Here is a 27,394-nt window from a genome sequence, read left to right on the forward strand (position 1 = left end):
GGAGCTGCAGACAAAAATGGGAGACATAAAAATAATAAGAAATAAAATAAAATATTTAGGTATAACCATTACAAAAGAAATAACTAAGTTAAAAGCAGCCAATTATGGGGCAATATGGAAAAAATCCAGGAAAAATTAAAAGCCTGGGGAGATAAACAATTAAGTACCCCACGAAAAATATTAGCACTAAAAATGTGCATAATACCCAAATTACTTTACCTGTTCCAAACCCTATCAATAAAAATAGACTATAGGCAAATAAAAGAATGGGATAATACCTTGAGAGAATGGATATATGGAAAAAAGAGAAACAGAATAATGAAAAAGATTCAATATACCCCAAGAAGATTACTTGGATGGGGATTTCCAAATCTACAAAACTATTATGAGGCCTTCCAACTAAGATCTTTACTAGAAATAAGTTTAAAGGGAGAAGATAAATGGATAAAAGTAGAGAACGAAATAAATGAAGGGCGGGGAAAATATGGGCTATATACTAGAGATATTAAAGAAATAAAAGAAAAACTAACAGGTCCAAGAAAGATTGAGTTTGAATGTTGGCAAAAATGGCAAAAACTATGGGCAAATAAAATTTCTGGAAAGACCCCAATTAAGAGCATGGGACTCCCTGAAAGGTTGGTAAATACCTTAGAAGAAAAAGGATTAAGGAGGGTAAAAGATATGTGGAAACAAGATGGAGGGATAATTAACTGGCTAGACCTTTTGGAAAAAGGGGGGAAAGAATATTGGTTAAAATTAAGAGGGATCTGGGAAAAAGTAAAAAAAGAGGGTGCACAGCCCACTGAAGAACTGAAGGTAGATAAATTGCTAAATGCAAGAGAAAAAACAAGTAAAGGAACAGTGGCAAAAATATACAATTTAATGGTAGAAGATAAGGAATTTATGATCCGAGCAATACGTAACAAATGGAATGGGGTTAAAATATTAAGCACACAAGAAGTAGACGAAATAATTAGGAACATAAATAAAATAAAAACAGAAAAATATAATGAATTAGAAAAAAGATGGTATTAAGATGGTATAGAACTTCGGAACAACTGTCTTATATGATAAAAGGGAAGAATTCAAAGTGCTGGCATTGTAATAAAGAAAAGGGCACTTATTCACATATGTGGTGGGAGTGTTCTGAATTAAAAAAAATTTGGCTAATGATACAAGGGAAAATCCAGGACTTATTACAGATAACAATACAAATTAATAATGATTTGTTACTTTGGGGAGTGCTGGATCATCCAAGTATAAAAACTGAGTGCCAAGAGTTATTGAAAGTAACAATAAGAGCAGCACATGCTGTGATTGCTAGAGGATGGAGAGACAAATCGAAATGGACGTTAAATAATTGGAATGATTATATGTATGATCAAGTGTTGTTAGATATTACAGGAATTATGACTAACCAAGTAACAAGAATGAATAAACAAAAGGACATTACAAATAGATGGAAAGACTACTTCAACTGGGTGAAAAATGGAGGAGCCAACGATTACATTAAAGAAAAAATACAAAGACTTTACCTGTGGCTGGATCTGCAAGATTAATATAAACATTCTGTGGTTGAGGAGGGAGGGTGTGGGTGGTAGGGAGGAAAAAATATTGGCAGATGTTAAAAAAGGGAAGTAGTGTTGTTATGAATTATGAATGTAAAATCCAATAAAAATGTAAAAAAAAAAGGTAAAGCAAGAAAAATTAAATTGGTCACCCACAAATATTTTAAAGGTTATTTGGGAAATTTTTGGAGGTTTTTGTCCATGTTAAGTATTTTTACAAATCCCGTGTGTTTAGTATTTTTATTTTTTTTAATATTTTTTATTAAAGTATTAACAATAGAATACAGTGAAAGTGTGGGAACAATGTCGTGATAGAAAAGATGAGTGAAATAGAAAAGGGAGAATATAGAAGAGCAAAAGAAAAAACGAAAAAATGATATATAAAAAATGATATATACACACACATCAAAAATTAAAAAAAAATAAAAAATACTGTGACTTCCTTTAGTCCTTAGTGGTTAGGGTCCACTTGTTTCTTTCCTCTAAAATTATTCATTGTCCTTCTGACCCTAATTTTTCTCCAATTATTAATAGTCAATTATTTCTTCATTCTTCTGAAGTAGTTTTCTACTGACTACCAGTCTGTTTGTTTTATGGGGTTTCCCGAATTCTTTTTAAGAAAAAAAGTTAGTTGGTCCATATCTTTAACCTCCCTCACTTTGATTTGAGTCCAGGTCCGGTGTTTCTTGTAATTTCCATGTTCTCGCAAAAACAATCCTCGCGGCCGTCAAGAGATATGTGAACAGAATGTCTTCATTTTTGTCAAAAAAGTCCTTATCTAATAAACCTAGAAGATAATGTTCTGGTTTCTTTGGAAAAGTTCTTTTTGAATATTTTTTGCAGCTCCTCGTGGATCTTTGTCCAATAGCTAGTAGTTATTTTGCAAGTCCACCATAGATGAAAAAAAACTTCCCTCATGTTCCAGACACTTCCAACATTTTTTTCAGCATTCTTATACATTTTGGATAGTTTTATCGGTGTCATGTATCATCGATGAAACATCTTAAGCCAATTTTCTTTGAGGTCTGACGCATAGGTATATTTTAACTTTTTATTCCAAACCAATTTATTTATTTTATTGCTATAATATCTACTACCCAGCTTGGCACCCAAGGTGGCTTATTGCTATTTTTAAATAGCATGTTAATAAAGCATGAAGAAAAAGCAATGAACAGCAAAATGTCTGATTCAAAAGTTAATAGTACATTTGGCCATGTTTGCAAGTTTAACTTTTTGCAGATTTGATAATTTTTGCTAGAAATCTGTAGGTCTTCCAAGGTCCTGGTGGAAGACCTCAAGATTCCTAAAGACACCTTTATGGGAATCTCTAGGCCTTCCAGTGCAATTCTTGGTCAACTTTCTCCAGAAAGGTGACCATAGAGTCATGCTAGAAGACCTTGGTATTCCTAGATAAATATTTTTCTCAGATTTTTTTTAAAATAGTAATATTGTATTCATGGTTTTTCATATTCACAGGGGTCCAATGCCCCTAATCCCAGCAAATGTGAAAGACTAACTGTGTTTTTCCAAAATTCAACCAGAAGTATGCAATTACTGCAAACAAACAACCATCAATATTATTATTCTTATTTGCATTGAATTCAAGGTCATCTTGTGTTGAAAGTGATTGATTGGACATAGTGAGAGCTAAGCAAATTAAACAAGCTTTTGGTATTTGGAGATAGTCTAGGAATATGGGCCATATATCTTATTGAATGTTTCCATATCCTTATTTTGTTTCCTTATCCTTGCCTAGGGTGGAATCTATGTGCTTACCCTACTAGACACATTTGCTGCAGGAACATCCATCTTGTTCGCTGTTTTAATGGAAGCCATTGGCGTTTCTTGGTTTTATGGTAAGTTGGCAGAAAGGGGATGAAAAATACCTTCATTGTTCTCTCACTGGAAACTGGTCCAATGTGATAGCTGCAAATAACGTCATAATAGCGTTGGGGAGAAGGAACACGAGGATCTCTCGGGATTAAGTTACAACTGTATCCACCCAAGATTATTAACAGACAATGCTGGCCTTGTGCCTCAAGTGAGGATTGCTTCACCTCATTTATTTGTAATTTTATTTTTTATTTTCATTGTGGTAAGTAAAACAAGACCCAAAACATTGTTGTGATATATATGGCTTTGTAATAATAAGCAGAAGGGATTTTTTTAAGAAAGGCTCATAAGCTGAAATAGTATACAGTAGAGTCTCACTTATCCAACATAAACGGGTCGGCAGAATGTTGGATAAGCGAATATGTTGGATAATAAGGAAAGATTAAGAAAAAGCCTATTAAACATCAAAATAGGTTATGATTTTACAAATTAAGCACCAAAAAATCATGTTATACAACAAATTTGACAGAAAAGGTAGTAAATTACACATTAATGCTGTGTAGTAATTACTGTATTTATGAATTTAGCACCAAAATAACACAATGCATTGAAAACATTGACTACAAAAATGCATTAGATATCCAATGTTCTGGATTATCCAAAGTGAGACTCTACTGTATTTAGGAAAATGTGCGCTAGTAAAAATATGTGTCATTGTAACTTCTCAGTGTTTGAATGACGTGTAACCTACAAAAATAAGGGAGACTTAAACATATATTTGTATATGTGCGGATGGATAGATAGACAGATAGATGATATAAAGATAGATATAAAGTTATCCCTGAAGAAGACCATTACAATATATATGTAGCTTGAAATGTGTTGAGCTCATGTGACTTTGGTTGGGTGTTCTCTACTTCTTGTCTCTGCTAATATCCTACTGTTACTACTAACACAAATATCAGTTCAATTGCGAAATACATGTCTCAGCTAGTACCGTGTTTTCCCGAAAATAAGACAGTGTCTTATATTAATTTTTGCTCCCAAAGATGTGCTAGGTCTTATTTTCAGGGGATGTCTTATTTTTCCATGAAGAAAAATTCACATTTATTGTTGAACAAAAAATGAACATTTATTATATACTGTACAGTAGTTGTCATCACAAATCAGCATAACCAGACAAACTGTGAATCCTATCAATAATTTCTTGTTACTACCGTTATTTCCATGTACAACTGGTATGTACATTTACCAATCCTGCATGCTCTGGTGTTCTATGTGTTGTCAAAGGCTTTCATGGGGTTGTTGTATGTCTTTCTCAGAGGTTGTGAGGATGCCTGCCATAGATGTGGGCGAAACGTCAGGAGAGAATACTTCTGGAACATGGCCACACAGCCCGAAAGACATACAACAACCCTGTAGTGTTCTGTTTGGCAGGCACTGGGCATGCTTCCAAACAAAAACTTTGCTAGGTCTTACTTTCAGGGGAGGCCTTATATTTAGCAATTCAGCAAAACTTCTACTAGGTCTTATTTTTGGGGGATGTCTTATTTTCGGGGAAACAGGGTAAATTTGTATATGTGTCTATGCCTTCAAGTTGCCTATCAGCTTATGGTGGCCCCATGGATTTTGTAATGCTTTCTTGGTCAAAGAATACTCAGAGGTGGTTTGTCATTGTCGTCTTCTGAAAAATAACCAACAGCACCTGCTATTCCTTGAACTAGTGCAGTGTTGTGGTTTTAATGTCTGATTGAGACTCTAGAGACTTGGACATGGAAGCCCATGTGGTGACCTTGGTCAAGCCATATTCTCTCTGTTTCAGAGAAAGGCAATCACAAATGTTTTCCCTGTGATAGGTTTGCCTTCAGGTGGACACAAGTTGGAAATGACTTGAAGGCACACAACAACAAAACTGCTATTTCATCAGGTATTAGCAAAGGCTGACTTTGCTTAGTTTCCATAGTTAGATGGGATCTGGTGTCTTCATATATTTAGGTCTAGTGTCTGCACTGTACTATTGAGTTTTGACTGTACCACAGAACATACAATGCTAAGCCTGAGCTTGGACTCACATGAAGGGAACATTTGTCTACAAAATAAATACTTCCTTTCCCTGGGAAGCAAGCACGAAGGTTCACCTATGTTGTCGAAGGCTTTCATGGCTGGAATCACTGGGTTGCTGTGAGTTTTTTAGGCTGTATGTTCATGTTTCTGACATTTTGCCTGCATCTGTTGGTTCTGTTGGCAGTGAAGCAAGTGGAGTGTTAATATATATTCTTACTTAGGCAATCTCTCATAGCCTAAGGATGATGGTCCTCCAAGTGTCTTGGTGGTGGATGCGTAGGTGGCTGTGGAGACCTATTCATGACCCGCATGTTCTTCCACAGTGAGGAGATTGGTTTCCAGGTAGAAGGTGGTCCCGACCAGGGTTGGCTTGATGTGCCTTCCTCTTGGCACGTTTCTCCCTTAAGCCCTCCATTCATGCCTCTTCGACTTCTGAAGCATTGCTGGTCACAGCTGACCTCCAGTTTGAGTGCGTAAGGTTCAGGTCTCTCTGTTTCCCAGTGTCTATGCCACAGTTGGTTGGCTTTGAGCACATCTTTAAATCTCTTTTCCTGTCCACCAACATTACATTTCCTGTTCTTGAGTTCGGAGTATAGTAACTGCTTTGGGAGACGGTGATCATGCATTTGGACAATGTCAGTGGTCTTTATTTCTTCCAGCGCACTGAAATTTGTCTGCCTATTTTCCTGAGAGATTTGCCGGATTTTTCAGAGGCAATGTTGATGGAATCATTCCAGAAGTTGAGTGTGACATCTGTAGACAGCCTATGTTTCACAGGCATATAGCAGGTTGGGAGGACAATAGCTTTATAAACAAGCACCTTGGTATCCCAATATATATTCAAACTCATTTTAAATAGACAAGGGTTCTTTCTCCCACCCTGGACATTAAATAGTGTGGCTCAGTGTGTTAAAGCACTGAGCTGCTGAATTTTTAGACCAAAAGGTCCCAGGTTCAAATCCGGGGAGCGGAGTGAGCGCCCGCTGTTAGCTCCAACTTCTGCCAACCTAGCAGTTTGAAAACATGCAAATGTGAGTAGATCAATAGGTACCGCTCCGGCGGGAAGGTAACGGCATTCCATGCAGTCATGCCGGCCACATGACCTTGGAGGTGTCTACGGACAATGCCAGCTCTTCGGCTTAGAAATGGAGATGAGCACCAACCCCCAGAGTCGGACACGACTGGACTTAACGTCAGGGGAAACCTTTACCTTTTTACTATATATACACTCTACTTGCTCCACTGCCAACAGAACCTCTGAAAATGCCAGCTACGTACACAGGCAAAACGTTAGGAGAGAATGCTGTTGGAACATGGCCATACAGCCAAAAAAAAAAAAACTCACAGCAACCCAGTGATTCCATCTATGAAAGCCTTCGACAACACAGGTTCACCTTTTCTGGAAAACCCACTTCAAAATTTTGTCATTAGTTGTAATGCAACATCAGAAGACACACATTTGTCCTCTGATGCTCTCTATATGTCAATAGCCAGCAGACGTAAACACACCCCAGCCTTGTAAAGGAGACAGTGAGATGAATTTTACTCCCCCGTTTGCACTGCATACACAACCATAACATTGCTAGGCAGGCAGCCAAATGCCTATTCTCCTCCCGCAAATGAAAATGAATGCACTTAGGTAACCTGAGGTGGAAAAGCTAGGGGTGTATTTATTATAACAGCTCCTTACAGAGTTTACTAAACACAGCCGGACAACTGGGGAGAAATGGGTTCTTAATGACATATTGTCCAGCCCAGGAGTGAACCGGGAAGCTTCCAAGCCGCTACTTTGAAGGCAGAGAGCTTCATATAAATCATGCACTCAATTACTGTCTTCTTGTCTAAATGCCCTTGATTGCAGGGCTTTGCATACTTGGGCCCTGGCAGGTAATTTCCATTCGTTTGCTTGGCTGAAGCCATCTTTCAAGATGTCACAAACAAAAGGAGGAAGCAAGTAACCACTCCAGTCTGGATCGCTTTCCTAATTCCTAAGTCACAAAAACTCTTAAGAACCCCTCAATATACAGATCCACTTTTACAAGCTTTATCAATATCAGAGGTGATGTGGGACCTGAAAATACCACTTCCACTACAACAGTGACTCGCAGTGTGGTGGAGCCAAAAACCACAGGACTTTAAAAGAACCATTGAATGAGGGGGGTTTTTTTGGAGGAGGGTTAAATTCAACTCTGATCAATGATTGGCAGTGGCATCAAATTGGGAGGGGACAGTTCACGGTACACCAACTCCATGGTTTCACATTGACGTGGCATTAGGGGCTGTGTGGTGGCGGTTGAGGTCTGGAGGGATGGGTGTGTTGTTTTGTGGTGTATGCTGGGGAAAGTCCTACCAAGCTCATGTACAATACCAGAACATCAGTAGCAGTCTAATACTACTATCTGTTGCCTCCTGTAAAATTCTGACCTTTGCTCTCATCCCTGTAGACATTAGAATTAGAATAGCTTTATTGACGTTGTGCTATTGCACAACAAAATTAAATGCTTTCCCCAAGAAACACCACAAAACAACACACCCATCCCTCCACACCCCAACCACCACCACACAATCCCAATGCCATGTCAATGTGAAACCAAGGAGTTCAGCATAGCCATAGTTCTAGGAGAAGAGCTATCTTTCAGTTTGTTTGTCTTTGTCACCCAGTACCATTTGCCAGATGGTAATTGTATTGGTTGGTTGTTTGATATTATTATTATTATATTAACTTTTGTTTTATTACCTTATTGTGTTTTAATTTGTGTATATTGTGCTAATGTATTTATGTTGTTACTTTTGTGAACTATGTTGACTGGGCTTTGCCCCATGTGAACTGCCCCGAGTCCCCGCGGGGAGATGGTGGCGGGGTATAAATAAAGTTTTATTATTATATTATTATAATAATTCAAAAATATGCTGGGTGAGATGGATTTCAAAGAATGCTCTGAGCTTTCTTAAGGCTATGGGACCTATATGGTTCTTCCAAGGAGGGAAGAGAGCAACCAATGAATCTCTGTGCAGTAGTGGTGACCCTCTGGAGCACCTTCCTATCTGCCACTGTGCAGTAGGTTACGACACTCTCTATAGCACAACGGTAGAAAGTGACCACTGGGTTTTCATTCAGTTGTTGGATCCTTAGAAGTCTCATGTCGTACAGTCTCTGTTGGGCCCTCTTAAGCAATACTGGCATATGAACACCTCAAGTCAGATCCTCCTTAACAGTGACACCCAGGAACTCAAAACTGGCCACCTGCTCCACTTGGTCCTCATTTATGACCAAGGGATGGATTTCTGGTCTATCCTTCCGGTAGTACACTGTAAGCTCCTTGGTCTTATTGATGTTAACAACCAGATTATTTTCCCTGCACCATGAGAGCAGCTGATCCACCACATCCCGATAGGCAGACTCGTTCCCTTCAGAGAAAAGTCCCACCACGGTTGGAAGAGAAGGTCAAGAACTGAGAACAAACTCCAGGATCCATTCACTATTATAGTACCATGATTCCATTTCAACTAGCCTGTTAAAGCAGATAGAAAATCAACATCAGTCCTCTTGGCTAGTTCATCTGACAAAATACATTAGGAGTTGTGGACTTCCGATTCGGTATCCAAATCTCTTAGAAGAACTAGACCCAAAAATAGTTGCTCAACGAGTACTGGATATAGAAGGCCAAAAAGACATTGCTACCCTGAGTAAAGCTGGCTCATTGAAATGGTTAAGCCATTTTAAACATACTTTCCAAACAGCCAGGTATCTAATGACAGAAATGCCTAAACACCTCAGGAGGGTATTTACCAGAGCTCATTTTGAGCAGCTGGATATGATGGTCAAACACGGAAGGTTTAATCAAGTTCCATACAATGAACGATTTTGTATTTGTGGAGCATCAGAGGTGGAGGATATTGCACAAGTACTGTTTGACTGTGAATTGTATAAGAAAGAGAGAGACCAATGCCTCGGGCCATACATTATTCACAAAATACACTGGGACCACATATTAAAATTTCTTTTTTGTTGGCTGGCCAGAATCCTAAAATAACACACAAAACAGCCCTTTTCCTATTCAAAGCAACACAGCTGAGAATTGCATATTTGGAATCAATTGGGGTAAACTGTGGAGGTGATGCAGATATTTGACCTGAACGGGATTTTGTTAACAGCTTGTTTATTTTAACTTCTTTTTTAATGGTTGTAAGTTTATGTATGTATGTCTATGTGTTAAATGTTTTGATACGGCCAATGGGCTAATCAATAAAACGTGATTTGCCAGGATTTTGCATTTCAACTAGCATAATTTCATTTTATGAGATCCTGGGATTTCATTTAAGGATGATTACCAGTCCATCCTCCAGGAAATAATGCCCGGCTGCTCACTGGAGGAAAGGATATTGGAGACAAAAATGAAGGTCTTTGGCCACATCATGAGAAGACAGGAAAGCTTGGAGAAGAGAAGGATTCTGGGGAAAATGGAAGGAAAAAGGAAGAGGGGCCAACCAAGGGCAAGATGGAGGGATGGTATCCTTGAAGTGACTGGGGGCAGCGACGGCCGACAGGGAGCTCTGGCGTGGACTGGTCCATGAGGTCATGAAGAGTTGGAAACGACTGAACGAATGAAAAAGAAGAAGACCTGGAAGTCTCAGCTGGAATACTCTGGCGCCTCCCCAACCTACAAACACCAAAATCCCATGGAATGCAGCCATGACAATTGAAGTGGAATCATATCACGATTGCAACACAGAGTAGAAGGGCTCTCGATAAAGACGAAGATAGAAAAAAGGGCTTTATTGATATGGATCCATCTAATGATCTGAACATTTGGACTCTCCTTAGGAGTGTCACTAGCTATGAGGATGAGATTTGACCACCACGCTTCGGAGAGCAACCACTGAATTGTCCCTGCACCAGTAACGCAAAGAAGCTGTTTTAGCAAAAGCAAGTTATGTGACTGGACCAACAGCTGTTCATCATTTTTTAATTAACTTGGATTACATGTTTTTGTTGAATAACATGCTGACATCCAATTTATTTTGTTTTCCTGATGGTTTAAAAATGACACTTGGGGGTTGCTCTTTGACTGAAGTCTGGCAGCAACTGCCCAGATATTTGAAAGAAATATAAACATATCCATATGCTTGGCCTGGAGAAGAAATCATTAAGAGAACGTCGGACTGCCATCTTCCATAATTTGAAGGGCTGTCACGTAAAATTATTGCTGAGGAGGATAGGATCCAAAGTATCAGGTGTCCTTTCTTATTCTTCCCAACTATTAATGTAGCATTCAACCATCTCTTTAGAATAGTTTCATTCTGGATTCGGGACTCTCCCAGCAGGTTTATTTATTGGAATTCCCTTCTATCCTAATCACTACCATTTCTTCTTCTCTTCCTGGCTCTGACATTCTTATCCCTTTCCATGAATGGATATTAGAAGATGCCCACCCCACTCACCAAATCATCTGTCTCAAGCAGTTAACTGATTTTCTTTTCATGGCCACATTATGACCCATTTCTCTATAACGCACAAGTTTGTTATGGCCGCAGGTAATGCTCAAGATGATCGTTAGTTAAATCTGGCATGCACCTATTGTTGTTGGAGTTAACCTGCTCCTTTCTCTCTTCTCCAATTGTTTTCGTGACCCTTGGGAAGCACTGCTTAGCTGAAAGGCTCAGTTGACATTTTAGCACCAACCAAAACAATGTCTTTTGACTAACGTATCTTTTTGTTATGGCCATTAAGCTGCATCTAGGAAAAAGCTGAAATTTCCATGCAGGAATACTTTTGATTTATTAGTACAAATATGAACCTACTGCTTCAGGGATGAATTTGAAGACAGAATAAGGCCCCTTCAACACAGCTGTATAAAATCCCACATTATCTGCTTTGAACTTGAATATATGGCAGTGTCAACTCAGATAACCCAGTTCAAAGCAGATATTGTGGGATTTTCTGCCTTAGTGTTCTTGTTGTGTAGCTTGGTATCCACAGAGGGTACCAAAGTCCCTCCGTATTTGCAATAAGTGCAATAATGTCCAATGTAGTCAAATGTATCTACATGTTCCAATATTTGTCATCCATCTTCAGGTGTGGACAGATTCAGTGAAGATATCCAACAAATGATGGGTTTCAAGCCAGGCCTCTATTGGAGATTGTGTTGGAAATTTGTGAGCCCAGCTTTTTTGTTGGTAAGCTCTTCTAATATTTCAGTAGAAAGAGGAGAACTTGCGTTTCTGGTAGGATATATTCTCCCCTGCCTTTTTCAGTATAACCTAAAGTCTCTTTGTATGCAGATGAAGAAAAGTACAAAGAAGGAGAAGGTATATTGGTATCCAAACTAGGACTGTGCGCTTAATGAAAAAAAAATCAATACTCATTAAGAAATTAGGGGGGGGGTGTTTCTAAAATGTTTCTAAAATTGGACAGGGTCTGTATCGTAACTATAGCAAGTTAACTATTTTTTGTTACTTTTCATTAAGTAATTGTGCAAATGGGGAAACTTCAGGGGCACCTTTCTCCATCACTATTAAAGCTATTGACATGAAACTGGCTACAATTATAGAACACATTTACCACTGTTATCCCACCAAGTTTCAGAACATTTCACTCATCTGCTGAGTTTTGGGAAAAATTTTAAAATAAAAATTTGTTTGTAAAATCTTTGAAAAACTACAAGAGCTATCTCCTAGAATTTTCTATGCAATGATACAAGATAACAGGGGATCATTCTCCCAAAATTTTGGAAATATTCACACATCTACTGATTTTGGGAATTTTTTAAAAGTTTTGACAAAGCATGTTTTTTTTTTTTAAAAAAAAAAAGGTTATTTCAACAGCTATTTCATTGAATGTCAATCATATTAACAAATAGAACTTCAATCTAGGGGTATCTTCCCAGGCCAGCACATATTTACTCACTAGTATTGAAGCATCAGTCAGTCCTCTTTGCAGAATTGTAGTTTTGGGTAGGGTCTTTTGAATTCTCTGCCATGGGGCTCCTCATCTTCACAAACTACACTTCCCAGAATTCTGTGTTCTCTCAGTCTCTTTCCCAGCTCAGCTTGCACCACCCTGCTGCTTTCCCCTCCTCATAGCAAGATGCCATTAATTGAAAGAGGAATGCAGCCTTTATGGCTTCATTTCACTTGCGCTCAACATCAAACTGACTTTGAGAGGTTTCCAAGCATTACAGAATTTAAACAAAAAAGTATTGCTGAGTATTGATTCTTAAGTTTTTGCATGAGTGCCCCCCATATTTCTTAATATCTGTTTTAATATACAAAACTTACAAATTAGATACTAATTGCTAATTAAAAACAAAATTATGCACAGCCCTAATCCACACTCTACATCTTTTATGGAGATCTTATGAAATGCCTCCTCATTCAGAAATGTGATGTGAGATAAGTGTATGCATTCAATGTGTGTTATTTGAATACGAAGTCCCAAACATCTGGGACACTAAAAGTTGGGGACCACTTCACTAGTGTAAGCTAATCACCAGCTTTACTTGTTGTTATTATTATTTATACTCTGCTTTTTTTCTCTTCAAAACAGAGACTCAAAGAGGCCGACAGTAAAACCGATACAATATAATTTAAAACCTGAAAAACATCCAAACACTACAATAGAATTAAATATTAACGGCATTACAAATAAACAGTTAAACCCCTTAAACCGATTAAAAACCTATTCATAGCTAAAACCAATCACAGAAGGCTGTTGTTTCACATCTGCAATGCTGCCGGGGAAGAAACTGTCACTTCACGCTGCACCCTTTAAAAAATATTGAATGCCTTTGATTCAATATTTGAATGGCAGGAGTAATAACTGACATTATAAGCAAATCAAAACTGCTGAGGCCTTTCTTTGTGGCAAGATTTAACTTGACAATTGATATTAAACAACTAGTTGCGTATAGGCTCAGTCCTCTGTCTGACACATAGCTATTTGTGCTCGTGCTTTGGTTTGCAATAGCTAAGGATGCCATGGCACAAAACACAAATATGGAGTGCAGTTAGCAGAAGCGATTAAGATTTTGGAATAAGTGGTTAGAATTTAAAATATGATGTGTGTACATGCACCGTCAAGTTGCCCGTGTACTTATGGCGACACCATACATTTCATTGAGTTTTCTTAGACAAGGAATACTAAAAGATGGTCTTGCCATTTGCTTACTCTGAAGTATACAATTCCTAAAATACAATGCAGAAAAATATCTTTTTTAAAAATATATTTTTATTGATATTATCTTATATTTCATGCTGTGAGCATATTGCACATTTAATACAAACATTCATACCTACATGTCATTTATCTCTTATCACATTTCTTATTTCTTATCACAATGCAGAAAAATATCATCCCTCTTGACATGGTCATCTGCTTGTTACTCCTCCTAAGTTAGGAATTGATGAAAATCTTTATCTCAGGTCACATTTTATCTGAATTTTGTAAAAATTTTCAAAATCATTAATGTGTGAGAAATTGATTTGCTGATCTCTTTGGGATAGGTGAATTAGAACAGTGCATTTTTAAAAAATTAGAATTTACCAAAGTTGCAAGATCCAAATGTTGGATTTGTGAGAGAAAAATGGGAGGAAGTAATGCTAACAGATTTACCCATCAGTATTAAGATATAATTTGCAGCACACTTTTGGTTGCTAACCAGAGCACCAATAATGTTTTGGGATCATTTAACTTGGGCCAGCCATCAACAGGTTAAACTCAGTTTAATTGTAATCCTGAGCAGATGTGGAAATCATGTGGCTCTCCAAAAGTTGATGGACTACATCTCCAAGCAGCTTTAGCCAGCATAATCCATTGCGATGAATCCTGGAAGTTACAGTCCAACAACACTGGAAGGGATGCATGATGTACGCCACTAATCTGAGAATAATGTGGTCAGCTAAATGTAAGGCCCATAAACATCTCAAGATGGTTTGCAGACAACATAGCAAGAGTCATCTTTTTTTTCCTTTTCTAACTTGGAAGAGATTTAAGCTTCAATTGAAAACTGAAACGTATCTTCTTCTCCCCGATTCCCTCCTAGTTTGTGGTAATAGTCAGCGTTACAACTTTCAAACCTCTGACCTACGATGAGTACGTCTTCCCACCGTGGGCCAATACTGTCGGATGGGGCATAGCGTCGTCTTCGATGATCCTTGTGCCTGCCTGCATTCTGTATAAATTACTGAAAGCACGGGGGACCTTTAAACAAGTGAGTTTAAAAACAATGAAATGTCATGGAAATGTTCTTTGTGAAATGAAAATCGCCGGCGTTAAGCTAAGAGTTTGCTTTCCTTAATTCCACAAACGCTATGCGGAGAGGTGACCTTTCGGAAACTGCTTTTAAGTAATTTGACGTTTTCAGGAAGGATTTAGCACTCTTCTTTGCTTCCTGTCCTGGACATTTGAAGCTAAAGCACCCTAGATTCTGACCTATTATGGGACATGGGAAGAAAAACCATCCATGGATTTCCCAGCATTTTTGTCTTTAGTTCAGAGCAGATGTGGCCAACACTGGATTAAAGAAGTAGCGTGGGACCATATTTGTTTTGCCCCAAAGCATTACCTGATTTCTAATTATCTCTCTGACTATGATGTTAGTAACAATGATAAAAATCATTTCCAATATATAAAAATAGAAACTTTTGGTGGGTGGGGATTGATTTCCATCAGGGTGTTGCACCTCAGGTTAGCTTCACCTTGCTAAATACACCAGGCTGTACACAGGTTGAAGTCTTTTATAGTTTATTAGGAAATAGGAAAATAATAGTTCTTAAAAAGCAAAAGTAAAGTTCCAAAATATTGTTGCAAAACAAAGCTATAAAGAATAATCCAAGAAAACATTAGGCATAAAACAAGGTTCCATTAATGCATGACAAAGTCCCATGAACATGAATACACAAAGGCTGCAAGATAATCTGGGAAAGCAAGAACTGGCTTCTTGACTCAAACGAGAAGTTGCTTTTACAAAGGTTTCTCTCTCAGCACACTCTTTTAATACCCTTTGCATAGCATGAACACATTTCTTTGGCCTCTGACCTCTCTCTTGTTTGCTATTCTAACACTCCTGGGAACCCGGGATTCCAAACGGCCAGCTCGATCCAAAGATGCCATTTCGTCAAGGCCAGACTGCTCGTTAGCATTAGCGTTTGTCTGTATGCTATCAGGCTGGGAGCTGTCCTCCCTTCTTGAGTCACTTTGCACCTGGCTAGCTTCAGTATCATCTTCAGTATCACCAACACCATTCCCTGCCATGAGAAAGCCTTCCTGTTCCTCATCTTCCACAGCAGGAACACTCTGAACCTGAATCCCATAATTCCCATCAGAGTCATCTTGAACCTGAATCCCATAATCCCCATCAGAGTCATCTTGAACCTGAATCCCATAATCCCCATCAGAGTCACTCTGAGGCTCCAGCTGAGTCACAACACAGGGAAACAATTCAATAGGAATTAGCTACCCCTTCATTTAGCACCAAAGATCAAAATGAATACCTCTCACCCCCTTCCAGGTTGTTACCATGCAAATCAAGAGAAACCATTCTGATTTTCTCCATCTTATGTCTACATTAGTTCTAATATTCGTATAAGGATGGATAAGCAAAAATACAGATGGAACCAAGTTTTGCAAAATGCCCATTTCCAAAGTTTTGTCATTGATAAACAGCCCTTGAGATGAATGTTCAAATTTATGAGCGAAATTTATGAGTAACATTAGTACAAAGAAGATGACTAAGATTCTGTATGGTCTAGTATAGTAGGAGGTCTATAGGGGTGACAACATGGATTACCACATTGGATGACACCAACCCTAGTGACACCACTGCTCCTAAAGGCAATAGTGATATTAAAATATTTATAGTTGGTACTCGACTGAGGTTGAAAAAGGCAGAAATTTCCATACGAATTAGAGTTACCTCATAGGAAATGAGGGCTGTGTCATTTCCCTTTTTAAGGAAAAGGTAAGTCAGGCTCTCCTTCCCCCATAAATTGCCCCATTTCAGAACCAAAATGGTGATGTATCAGTGCACAACATTACACCATCCAGATTAATTGATCTGTGGTTACAATTCCAAATGTTCACCATATGGCAATTATATGTACCTTCAGGGAAGACACACTGTTCTCCAATTCGAGAGAATCTTTGTTTCTATAGTGAAAAAGCACAGCCCATTATTCTGCATGGCAATTGCGCTTGTTGCCTTCTCCTTCCAATTACCATCTCCAAACCATACAGGTTTCAGATCTGTGATCATATTAATTTTCCTGTCACTACTATTGGAAAGCCTTCTTCTCTTAACTGTCAAGAAATCCACAGTATGAGGAGCTAAGTCGAAGCTGTTTCCGTTGCCAATAGATTTTCAGACTTTCACTAACATGGCTTGTGGGGACAGCATTTGGTCTTCATTCTGAACATCCAATATTGGGAAACAGGTTCAGAATAGGTTGTCATTTGTCACTAGACTGAGGTGGTGTGGTGTCTAAACTGGCCAGTAAATCAGGAGCTGGTCTGGAACAGAAATGCGTTGGATAGATATTGAAGGTGGCCACATGCACTGTTCTGAACCCACAGTAGTGTTGAGTTAGGGTATACACATGGTCCACCTGGGCTGAGATTGCATTGGCCCTGCTAGACCATAACCTCACTTGTCAAGCTCCTGAACATTGCAGGTGTCCCATGCTAACATCAGCAGAGGTACCTGCATGACCGTGAAGAAGGAGGGAGTCAATTTCTCCAGTGACCTCTTATTGGTCATGTGGGTTCCTCTGTTGATATCAGCATGGGGTTCCACCAATGGCCAAGAACTCACATAGAGCTTTATGGCTGGTAAGGAGCAGTAACAGTGGTAACATGGCCATGATCCACCTCCTTTTCCCTATAATGATGAGTGCAGGACAAAGGGGGTGGTTGCAATGCCCCATATAAACAGCATGCAAGCTCAAATCAGATGTGAGTCTGCTGTCCACACTGCACCAAAGCCATGGGTTTGCTTTAGAGAAGGCCTGCACAGCCTGTGGTCTCCAACTCCCAGAAGCCCTAGCCAGCTGGTCAGGAATTCTGGGAGCTAAAGTCCAAAACATCTGGAGAGGGCACAAGTTGTGCACACTTACTCTAGTATTTTTTGGCAAACTCCAGAACATCCCCTGACTTTTCTTAATACGGGGCTAAACCAGATTAACCTCACAATACCCACCAGAAGTTGAGGAACATCTTGAAGGCAGCCAGAATGAAACAAAAGGTGAGTATGGTTTATTAGAATTATGTAGACAACCCCTAAGAAACTGGAAACTATTTATGGAGAACAGCTAAACCCTGAAAGAAAGTGACTGGCTAATAGGCTGATTTTTCTGAGCCGAAATCCTGCACAGTTCTGGTGGTGAGCAGCAGGCTTTAGGAAAGCCCAAAATTCAGACTGTGGCTGGATCTACACTGCCCTATATCCCAGAATCTGATCCCAGATTATCTTCTTTGAATTGGATTATATGAGTCTACACTGCCAGATAGTCTGGGATAAGCAGATAATCTGAAATCAGATCTTGGGATATAGGGCAGTGTAGATCCAGCCTGTGTTGCTTGCTTATATAATTAATGTGTATTACTTCATTTATGTGCCACGTTTGGGGGACACAAAAGAGCTCACAAAAAAACCCATCTAAGATAACGTTTTAAACAGAATTAAAATTGTCACATTAAAACATCAACATGAAATCATTAAAAAGCACCCCTCACCCTATCAAAAGGTTCTCGTCAGGCAATAACATATTTAAAAACTTACTTGAACAAACATTTGGTCTAATTGTAGTGTACACACAAAGAATTGTTTCAATTCCTCCAGGGCTGGTTTCATCCTTTGCCATCCAGTACTTGAGAAAAAGAAGAAAACAAATGGCCACTAAGATTGTGAGTATAGTGAGAGCTTTAAAAAAACAAAACAGAGGGTGACTTAGGGTAGATATTTTTCTCAGATCACTTCATGTTGTTGCTCTTTTATCCTTAGCAACCATTCCTGTTCTACCATGTTAATGACTGCAGAATAATCCAACTTTCTTTCTCACTGGTTTATTTATTTATTGTGTTGGAAGAAAATTGAGGATACAATTATAATGTATTTAAAAACACAAAAAAATGAAAACTTGGCATTATACTAGATTTCCTTTGTCCAGAAACCGGCCACTTGGAGTGCCTCTGGTGTCGCTGTGAGAAGGTCCTCATTGTGCATGTGGCAGGGCTCAGGTTGCATTGTAGTCAGTGGTCTATGGTTTGCTCTTCTCCACACTCACATATCGTGGACTCCACTTTGTAGCCCCATTTCCTAAGATTGACTGTTTATCTCGTGGTGCCAGAGCGCAGTCTGTTCAACACCTTCCAAGTCACCTAACTGGTGAAAAACAACTATGGTTGGGCTACATTTCATCATGGTTTTTGGAGAAAAGAGAGGAACACAGTTTGAGAAACTCTGTTCCAACTTATAGTATAAAATTTTGTTATTTCATATTACTCTGTAGCAAAGGTTTTGCAGGATACCTTAATCATAGTGACTGGAATAATGCAAATTTACCCCTCATCAGAAAGTCTTGCATGAATAGGTTTTTGGATGAGACTATGATTGTATACCTGCTCTGTTATTGACTGAATTTTTCAGAGCTTCCTTTGCTCCTGGGTTAAAATAAGCTGTCACTGTTCAAATAAAGGTTGTCATTATCTATTATGTCACAAATTTTGAAAGACAATTAACAACCCAGACAGTATGATGCACACATTTTTCTCACCTTGTCTACAAGGCTTTCAACACCATCTTACTTACATGAGGCTTAGGCCCCTTCCACACAGATGAATAAAATCCCACGTTATCTGCTTTGAACTGGGATTTATGTTAGTGTGGACTCGGATAACTCAGTTCAAAGAAGATATTGTGGGTTATTCTGCCTTGATATTCTGGGTTATAGGGCTGTGTGGAAGGGCCCTTAGTTCAACTATGGAGGTGAAAGTGAGGTATTGGCCACCATCAAGGGATATGTTGACTATTTAGGCCCCATCTGAACTGTCATATAAAATCCAGGTTATCTGCTTTGAACTGGATTATATGGCAGTGAAGATCCAGCCAAAAATATCTAGACGTAGGAGAAAAATACGAGCAGACTCGTATTTTTAGATCTGATTGCGCCTATCTGCTATTTAGTATTGTATTTTATGAATGTTGCTGTAATTAATTAGTTAACTATATTAATTGATTTGTATTGTATTTTATATTTTTATATACGTGTGTTTTATTGTAAGCCGCCCTGAGTCCCCTTTTGGGTGAGAAGGGCGGGATACAAATGTTGTAATAAATAAATTTAAAAAATTCTCTGTGAAGATAACCTTGAGACAAGGAGGCAAATTTCAGAGGAGAATTGGACTCAGTTCTCAGAAACGGGAAGCCGAGTGATGTTACCTGTAATGCATTGGTTTTGTGATGACATGGGGACCACAACCTTCTTTTCCCCATTTGTATTAACATTGATATGTTGTTGTTGTTTTTTTGGTTAAGTAATCATCTCAGTGTGGTGTAGTGGTTTGAATATTGAGCCTGTGGTTCTGGTTGACTATGAAGCCCATTGGGTGATATGGAGCAAGTCATACTCTTTCAGCCTCAGAGGAATGTAAAGACAAAGCTACTTGGAACAAGTCTTGCCAAGAAGACCCTTAGGATTGGAAAAAGTAAAAAAAATGACTTCGTTTTTTTAAAAAAAAATTCCAAGGAATGCTTTTAATGGCCTGGAGGCTCCCCGAGTTCATATCTGAACATTGTTCCACAGTCTCGTTTTGTGGCATTTTGCTTCTCATCTTCGTAGGAAAGAGTTGAGACTTCCAAGAAGAGTAATATCAAAGGGAAAGCTTTACCTTCATTCAGCCCTATAAAGAATTGCTCATGAGTCAAAAGTTTTAAATGTTGACGTAAAGTTGATCCATGCACGTAATATGAATGCATAAATATAGATGTCTACAAAAATGGTTTTCTCTTCTCTTCGTACTCTGTCTTTAGAGACTAGCCTACTGCATCACACCTGAGAATGAACACCATCTTGTAGCAGAAGGGAACGTGAGACAGTTTAAGGTTAGTATTCTTTGCATCCCCTCCTTCCATTTTGTTGAGAAAAAAACTCTAACAAAGAGCCATATGGGATCAGAATGAATAGAACTCATTTTGAGAACGCCATCGTAATTAAGTTTTATTTTTCCACCAATTCTTTCTCCTTGCAGCTCAAGCATTGGCTATCTATATGATGACAGGGATTTCAAGAGAAGAGTCAGTCTATTTTAAAGCTATATTGGGAATACCCGAGAAGTCACCACCAAAGTTCTCAACCACGTCTGGTTCTAGATGACTGGCTGGAAGGCACCAAAGATCACCTCCGGTTTACTTTGGGTGACCATTCACCTTCCGCTCTCTGACGCCTGGTCATTCCAATTTCTACAAATGAATTTCCCAAATGGCTTGTATTGTTATTTTTTATTTATTTTTTATTTATTTTAACATTGTTTTTAGCATGTGCTGACCAAAAAGAATTGCCTTTGCTAGTGACAGATGCAAAGGTGGGTGGATAATAACCAACTTCTAGTTGGAAGGGTTTTAAAAAAAATGTGGTGTGGATCCTGACCAAAAAAAGTTGTCTTTGCTAGTGACCAAAGCAAAGAAAATAACAATAAACTTTTAACAGGAGGCAGGGAGATCAAGAGAATATTTCATACAGACATGGTTTAGTTGGGAGAAGATTCTGTAGGCATTGGCAAGTCTTAAAGAGTTGGATGTCCATCAACAGGTTCATATGCTCATGGACAACATCTAGTTGTGAAACCATAGAGTTGATGAAGATCATGTAGACCACTGGTATTCAAACTTTCCACTCCAGTTGCTGTTCTTCAACTCCCAGAATTTCAATTGGTAGCTAAGATGGTCGGGGATTCTGGAGTTGAAATCCAAAACACCTGAAGGAGCAAAGCTTGGGAACCATTGATATTGATCATCTAACCCAGGCCTGCTCTATCTGTGGTCCTTCAGGTCTTTTGGACTCCTCTCATAAGCTCTAGCCAGCTAGTGCATTGGTGAGGAATTCTGGGAGATGAAGTTCCAAAGATCTGGAGGTCCACAGTATGTTCAGGCCTACACTTATTCAATACCATTAATCCAAATATCTAACAAAGGACTGCCGAATCTCTGGATGACCCTGTTTGAGGACCTCCCCCTTTCACAGCAATGTCATCATGGAGTCATAGTGAATTCCATAATAATAGAAATAGAGGAGGCATTTTAGGGTACCTAATCTAATCCACCATGTTCTGCTATACAGTGCAACCCCCGTATCCACAGGGATATGTTCTTGAACTTTGCATGGGTTCACAAAACTGCAGATAATAGCATGTCGGGCTATCCTTCTCATCTTCTTGCAGTGGTTCAGTGTTGCCCAACACAATGTTAGAAATGGATTTCAGAAATAGGTTGCTTTGTCCCTTTACCTGCAAAAGATACACTCCAGGATGTTGTGTGGATATGTGAAATTGCCAGCAATTCATATGCATTTATGAACTGAGTTCCTTCTTTCTCCAAAGAGTTGACTGGTAACTTCATCTCTCTTCCAAACATCAAATAAGCAGATGCAAACCAAATGAAAATTAGGATTGCATTATTGCAGAGAAACATTACTTCTGACAGATGTTCTGACCAATGTGTTCTTTCATCCTCAGTTAATCTGCTTAGCAAATTTTGTATCACTCGATCCACTCTTTCACACATTCCATTTCCCTGAGGGAAGTAACTCCATAATATGTACTTTCTTTCATCCAAAAAAAAAATTGACACAAATCCATGAATAACCAAGACTCTGTTGGAATTTGGGTATGTGTTGTGTAAGAAAGGCTTTAGTGTCAATCCAGAAGGAGATTGCTTCGAACGATTCCCCTGTAAACTGTGAGAAGTGGTCTACTACTGTAAGTCAATATTAATGCTTTCTTGTGTGCATAAGCAATTTTAAATTTCCCAAAGCCACTGACTCCGAGGGTTGTCTGACAAGAATAGGCAGTAGAGGATGTTTTCTTTCTTACACTAACCCATTTTTCAGGGTTCGGGTTTTACTCTGAATAATTTGATTCGTAATATCCATTCAAATATTTGGCTAGTAAAACCAAGCTTCGGAGACAGCTTCGGTTTCTCCTGTTGGATGATATTTCTAAGGGAACCACTATTTGAGTCATCTTTTTCAATTGTCTTTGTTAGGAAATTACTCTGAATAATTTCTCTTTGCTTAAGAGTGTTTCCTATTGCTTTAACCGATCCCATGTTACTTTCTTTAGGCAACTTCTCTTATCTCAGATTTAACTATCCTTTTTTTAAAAATATCAGGCACGTTTTTCATACTGTTTCTGCACATCTTTATTGTCATTTCCTTCAACTACTGCCTTACTTACTTAGGAGATCCCTTGTTGTATGAGTATGATGACCTTCCAAGTGTCTTGGTGGTGGAGACATAGGTGACTATGGAGCCCTATTCTTGACCTGCATGTTCTTCCACAGTAAGGGCATTGGTTTCTAGGTGGAAGGTGGTCCCAGTCAGGGTTGGTTTGACATGCCTTCCTCTTGGCACATTTCTCCCTAGCCTTCTATTCATACCTCTTCAAATTCCACAGTACTGCTGGTCACAGCTGACCTCCAGTTAGAGCACTCAAGGGCCAGGGCTTCCCAGTTCTTGGTGTCTATGCCACAGTTTTTCAGGTTACCTTTAAGCCCATGTCTAAATCTCTACCACTAAGATGCCTGGTAGACAGACAATTGTGGCTTTTCCCATGATAAACATCTTGCTTTAATAGCTTCAGTTGGTGGATAAACCTATGAGGACATCCTCACCACATCTGGCCTCACATTCCACATCTGGCCTCACTTCTCTACTCTACTGAGGATTAATCTGGACAGGGCATCATTATCCAAAGCCAAATAAAAATTGCTTGAATGTAGAAGATCCAAATCCATTGAGTTTGGCTCTTTCCATAGAGATCTGCTCAGCAGGATTATTAATTGTTACCTCTTTTCGTGGAGCAAATTTTGAAAATTGTATAGGCATTTGTGAATGCCTCACCAGTTATGAAATTCAGTTTTCATATTGATTGTTGTTTCATTTTGCTCGATATTGTCCATGTGACGTGGCAGCAAGTCTCTAGGGGTTCAGACAGGATTTTCTTTTTCCTCAGCTCTACTTGGAGATGACAAAGACTGGACCTACAATTTTCTATCTTAAATGCAGATGACTCCACCATTGAATTACAAATGTTCCCTTATTTATTCTGGTTCTGTCTCACAGGGTTCTTTTATCTGCACCAGGCAATACTTCCGTTTGGAGTGTTTCAGCAGATTTGTAGCTTGGTGAATGAAGCACTAAGGTCTTCTGCCTGAGAAATTCCAAAAGCCCCAACCAAAACTACAAAACATAGGATTCCATGGGATGGAAGCATAGCAACTAAAGTAAAAACAATAGCACTATAATTGCATACTATGGATGAATCCCTAGTTTTCAGCTTACAAGTACTGCTAGACCTGAGCTAAGACAAGAACAGGGGTACATCTTGTGAACCATATTCATACGCTGGAAAAGAACCCATCTTTGCGGATGACAGTTGACAACTCTTGGTGACAACACATACCCATGGAGTCTTGGTGGTTACTAAAGGCCCAGCTAACCCAATATTCTGGCAGACAGATGTCTTCAGGGAATACACAAACCAAAGTACAGAACAAATAAGCCTTTCTCAGGATGCATTAGGGTGGAGACATGGAATACAGTAGAGTCTCACTTATCCTAGACTCGCTTATCCAACGTTCCGGATTATCCAAGGCATTTTTGTAGTCAATGTTTTCAATATATCATGATATTTTGGTGCTAAATTCGTAAATACAGTAATTACAACATAACATTACTGCATATTGAACTACCTTTTCTGTCAAATTTGTTGTATAACATGATGTTTTGGTGCTTAATTTGTAAAATCATAACCTAATTTGATGTGTAATAGGCTGTTCCTTAATCCCTCCTTATTATCCAAGTTATTTGCTTATCCAAGGTTCTGCCAGCCTGTTTAGCTTGGATAAGTGAGACTCTACTGTAATAGTACTCCGACTGCCCATTGTGAGTGGACATCCAACTCCTTTTCAAACACTTTCCTTCACAATTCAGTTTCAAGATCTGTCAACCATGAACTGAAAGAGAGGGATCCAAAGCCCTGTCCCAATGAGAGGTCTGTAAGTAGATGTGTTTTTTGAATCCTGACCTGTGAGCTTATTGGGAAGTTTCTCAATTGTGTGTTTCCTCAACAGCCACTCTCAAATACTGCCCAAGTATCATATAGTAGCCTCATTTTCAAGTCTGCCTTATTGGGAAGAGCTCTATAGCAAGGCTTTTCTTGGTTAATGCCAACCAAGGTTTTGGTTTAGGATTGCTTTGCTTAATTTGTAATGCCTTTTTATAACAAAAGGTTCAATAAGGGTACCTCTGTGTATATCAGTATTTTTATCTGTTTTTACCTGTGACAAAATGGGGAAAAACGTATACCGTAAAATGAAACGTTGTATGCTTTTACGTGGAAAGCACTCATGCAACTCAACCCTCCAGTCCATCTGATTAGCTAAACCTGACTGCTAGATCTTTTCTGGCAAGATGGTTTGCCTTTGGACCTTCAATGTTGTGTGGTTAGAAAGGAAAATGACACATCTACGTTAACAGTGTTGTGAGCTGCGGTGTAATATTCTCCAAAGCTGCCTTAATATCTGATAGAGGAAGTCCTGTGTGTTTGTAGTTTATATTCCCAAGAAACCAGAGATTATTTTTAAGTGTAAGTTTGTCGTAGAAAATTATGTGTAACCAAAATGGTGCAGAATGGAAGGAGAAACACAACTTATCCGCTCACTATGAAAAATAGCCTCCCTTGACAAAATACACTCAGATTTCTTGCAGGTTGTGGTTCCAATTGATTGCACTGTATTGGATGATTTCCCTCAGTTGAGATTAGCATGAAAGCCACCTTAAGTAGGGGGTTGTTGTATGTTTTCCGGGCTGTATGGCCATGTTCCAGAAGTATTCTCTCCTGACGTTTCACCCACATCTATGGCAGGCATCCTCAGAGGTTGTGAGGTATATTGGAAAACTAAGCAAGGGAGGTTTATATATCAGTCTGCCATAGATATGGGCGAAACATCAGGAAAGAATGCTTCTGGAACACAGCCATACAGCCCGGAAAACATACAACAACCCTATGATCCCGGCCATGAAAGCGTTCGACAACACACCTTAAGTATCCTATCCCCTGAGTTTGCCAAAACCCTTCTTCATATTCAATATGGAGTCATGGAACGAGGAAAGACTATGGCTGGAATCCTATTGATAAGTCCCAACTAGAATAGAGCACCAGTGTCCCACCAGTGGGAGCAAGGCATTGTGAGAGGACGTGGAAGAAGGCCTTCTCTTTGGTGGCATCCCACTTATGGAAGACCCTCTCCCTCAAAGCCAAACTGGCACTCACGTTGGTGTAATTCCAGCTGAATGTCAACTCCATGAATTTTAATTACGTATAACCAAATGTTGTTCTATGGTTGTCATTCTCCTAAATAGTTTTAAGTGTAATTGGCCCTCCATATCCATGTAGGAAGGAGCTCTGGCATGGGCTGGTCCATGAGGTCACAAAGAATCAGAAGCGACTGACTGAATAAATAACAGCTACAATAATATCCATGGGGGGTCAATTTTTGCCTCAATTCGCTTCTGACATGATACAAAAAATTCCAAGTAGATTGCCAAATCTTCAAATGGTCATGTTGCAGTAGTCAAAATTGCATAGTACATACTGTATTTGTGAGACTGGAGGGAAACACGAAACTGTAGAAAGAATGAATATCTGTGAAATTATGGGACACACGAATTCATGCCAAGCATTGATTCTCACCATTTCCCAGTTCCACAGTCTCTACAAACAATACACAACACAAGTAGCCAAGTACATGCTATACTTGCAAGACTGGAAAAGTTTATAAAGTGGCGGGAGTCCAAACAGAGTGCTCAACCTCCCTGCCATTAAAAAAAAGACAAATACAACCAATAGCCATCCAATAACCTTGCTCTAGTTAAAACTTGAGATGTCTGAAAGTTACATTTTGTTTCATTTTATGGATTCTCCATCTACCCATGATCATGGGAACAATTCTACATCCCTGCATATGAAACCGGGAATAGCTGTGTTTCATTTCATTATGGAGATAAGTGTGGTGTATGCACTGGTTGACTATATTTGAAACGTTGGTCAAATCATTGAATGTTGAGTATTTGTCCTCTTTTTTTCCTGTCCTTATGTGGAACCTTGTAAATAAGAGTCAGGTTTTCTTTTTAAAGAAAAGAGAAACAAGCTGTGCACTGTAAATGTATAAGGTCTATACAAATATTGTGTTACAAAGTCTTATTTAAGTTGACATAGAAATATGCACTACAAAGAAGTATATACAATAAAGAGTATCTTCTGTACCAACCTATGTGGCCTCAAAGGTTGTCTTTGTGTCCGTTATCTTTTTAACAAATGGTCATCATGGTGTTATTTTATCAACCAGTGAAGAACATCACTGTGTTGGAGAAAAGATTGACTTGCTGCTGTCCTGTTTTGTCTTTCAAGAACCACCTTAAAACAATGAAAACTGCTTTACTTCAGCAAAACATAAAGAATAGCACATTCAGTGGTATAATGCAAAAAAAAAAAAGAAGCAAAGTCTTAGGGCAAACACAGTTCTTCAGTCTCTGAACAATTTCCAAATCAAGTAGCAGTCTTACTTCAGACAAAGAAACAACAAGTAGCAGTCTTACTTCAGACAAAGAAATCCTTAGGAGCAGTTTTCCATATGCAGACTCCAAGCAGGCACAAGGGG

The 27,394-nt window shown here is 38.9% G+C and overlaps 1 protein-coding gene and 1 long non-coding RNA gene across 3 annotated transcripts in view; one reads left to right on the forward strand and one right to left on the reverse strand.

The window, feature by feature from the left end:
* slc6a2 (solute carrier family 6 member 2) overlaps nt 1–27,007 on the forward strand; it is a 92,216-nt gene extending 65,209 nt beyond the window's left edge. The window contains exons 12-17 of one of the 2 annotated variants that reach the window (XR_010000642.1): nt 3,325–3,424; nt 11,542–11,642; nt 14,507–14,674; nt 18,299–18,363; nt 20,489–20,560; nt 20,707–27,007. Coding sequence is in view for 1 of the 2 variants with exons in the window: in XM_003222924.4 (XP_003222972.2) it covers nt 3,325–3,424; nt 11,542–11,642; nt 14,507–14,674; nt 20,489–20,560; nt 20,707–20,730 (465 nt within the window). In the remaining variant the exon portion in view is untranslated. The remainder of the gene's footprint in view (nt 1–3,324; nt 3,425–11,541; nt 11,643–14,506; nt 14,675–18,298; nt 18,364–20,488; nt 20,561–20,706) is intronic. The other variant, XM_003222924.4, reaches the window with a different exon arrangement.
* The window catches only part of LOC134293688 (uncharacterized), a 453,696-nt gene that overhangs the window by 21,011 nt on the left and 405,291 nt on the right, over nt 1–27,394 (reverse strand). The gene's annotated exons all lie outside the window — the stretch shown is intronic.

Source organism: Anolis carolinensis, unplaced genomic scaffold, assembly GCF_035594765.1.
Source record: "Anolis carolinensis isolate JA03-04 unplaced genomic scaffold, rAnoCar3.1.pri scaffold_9, whole genome shotgun sequence".
In the NCBI taxonomy this organism is placed as follows: domain Eukaryota; kingdom Metazoa; phylum Chordata; class Lepidosauria; order Squamata; family Dactyloidae; genus Anolis; species Anolis carolinensis.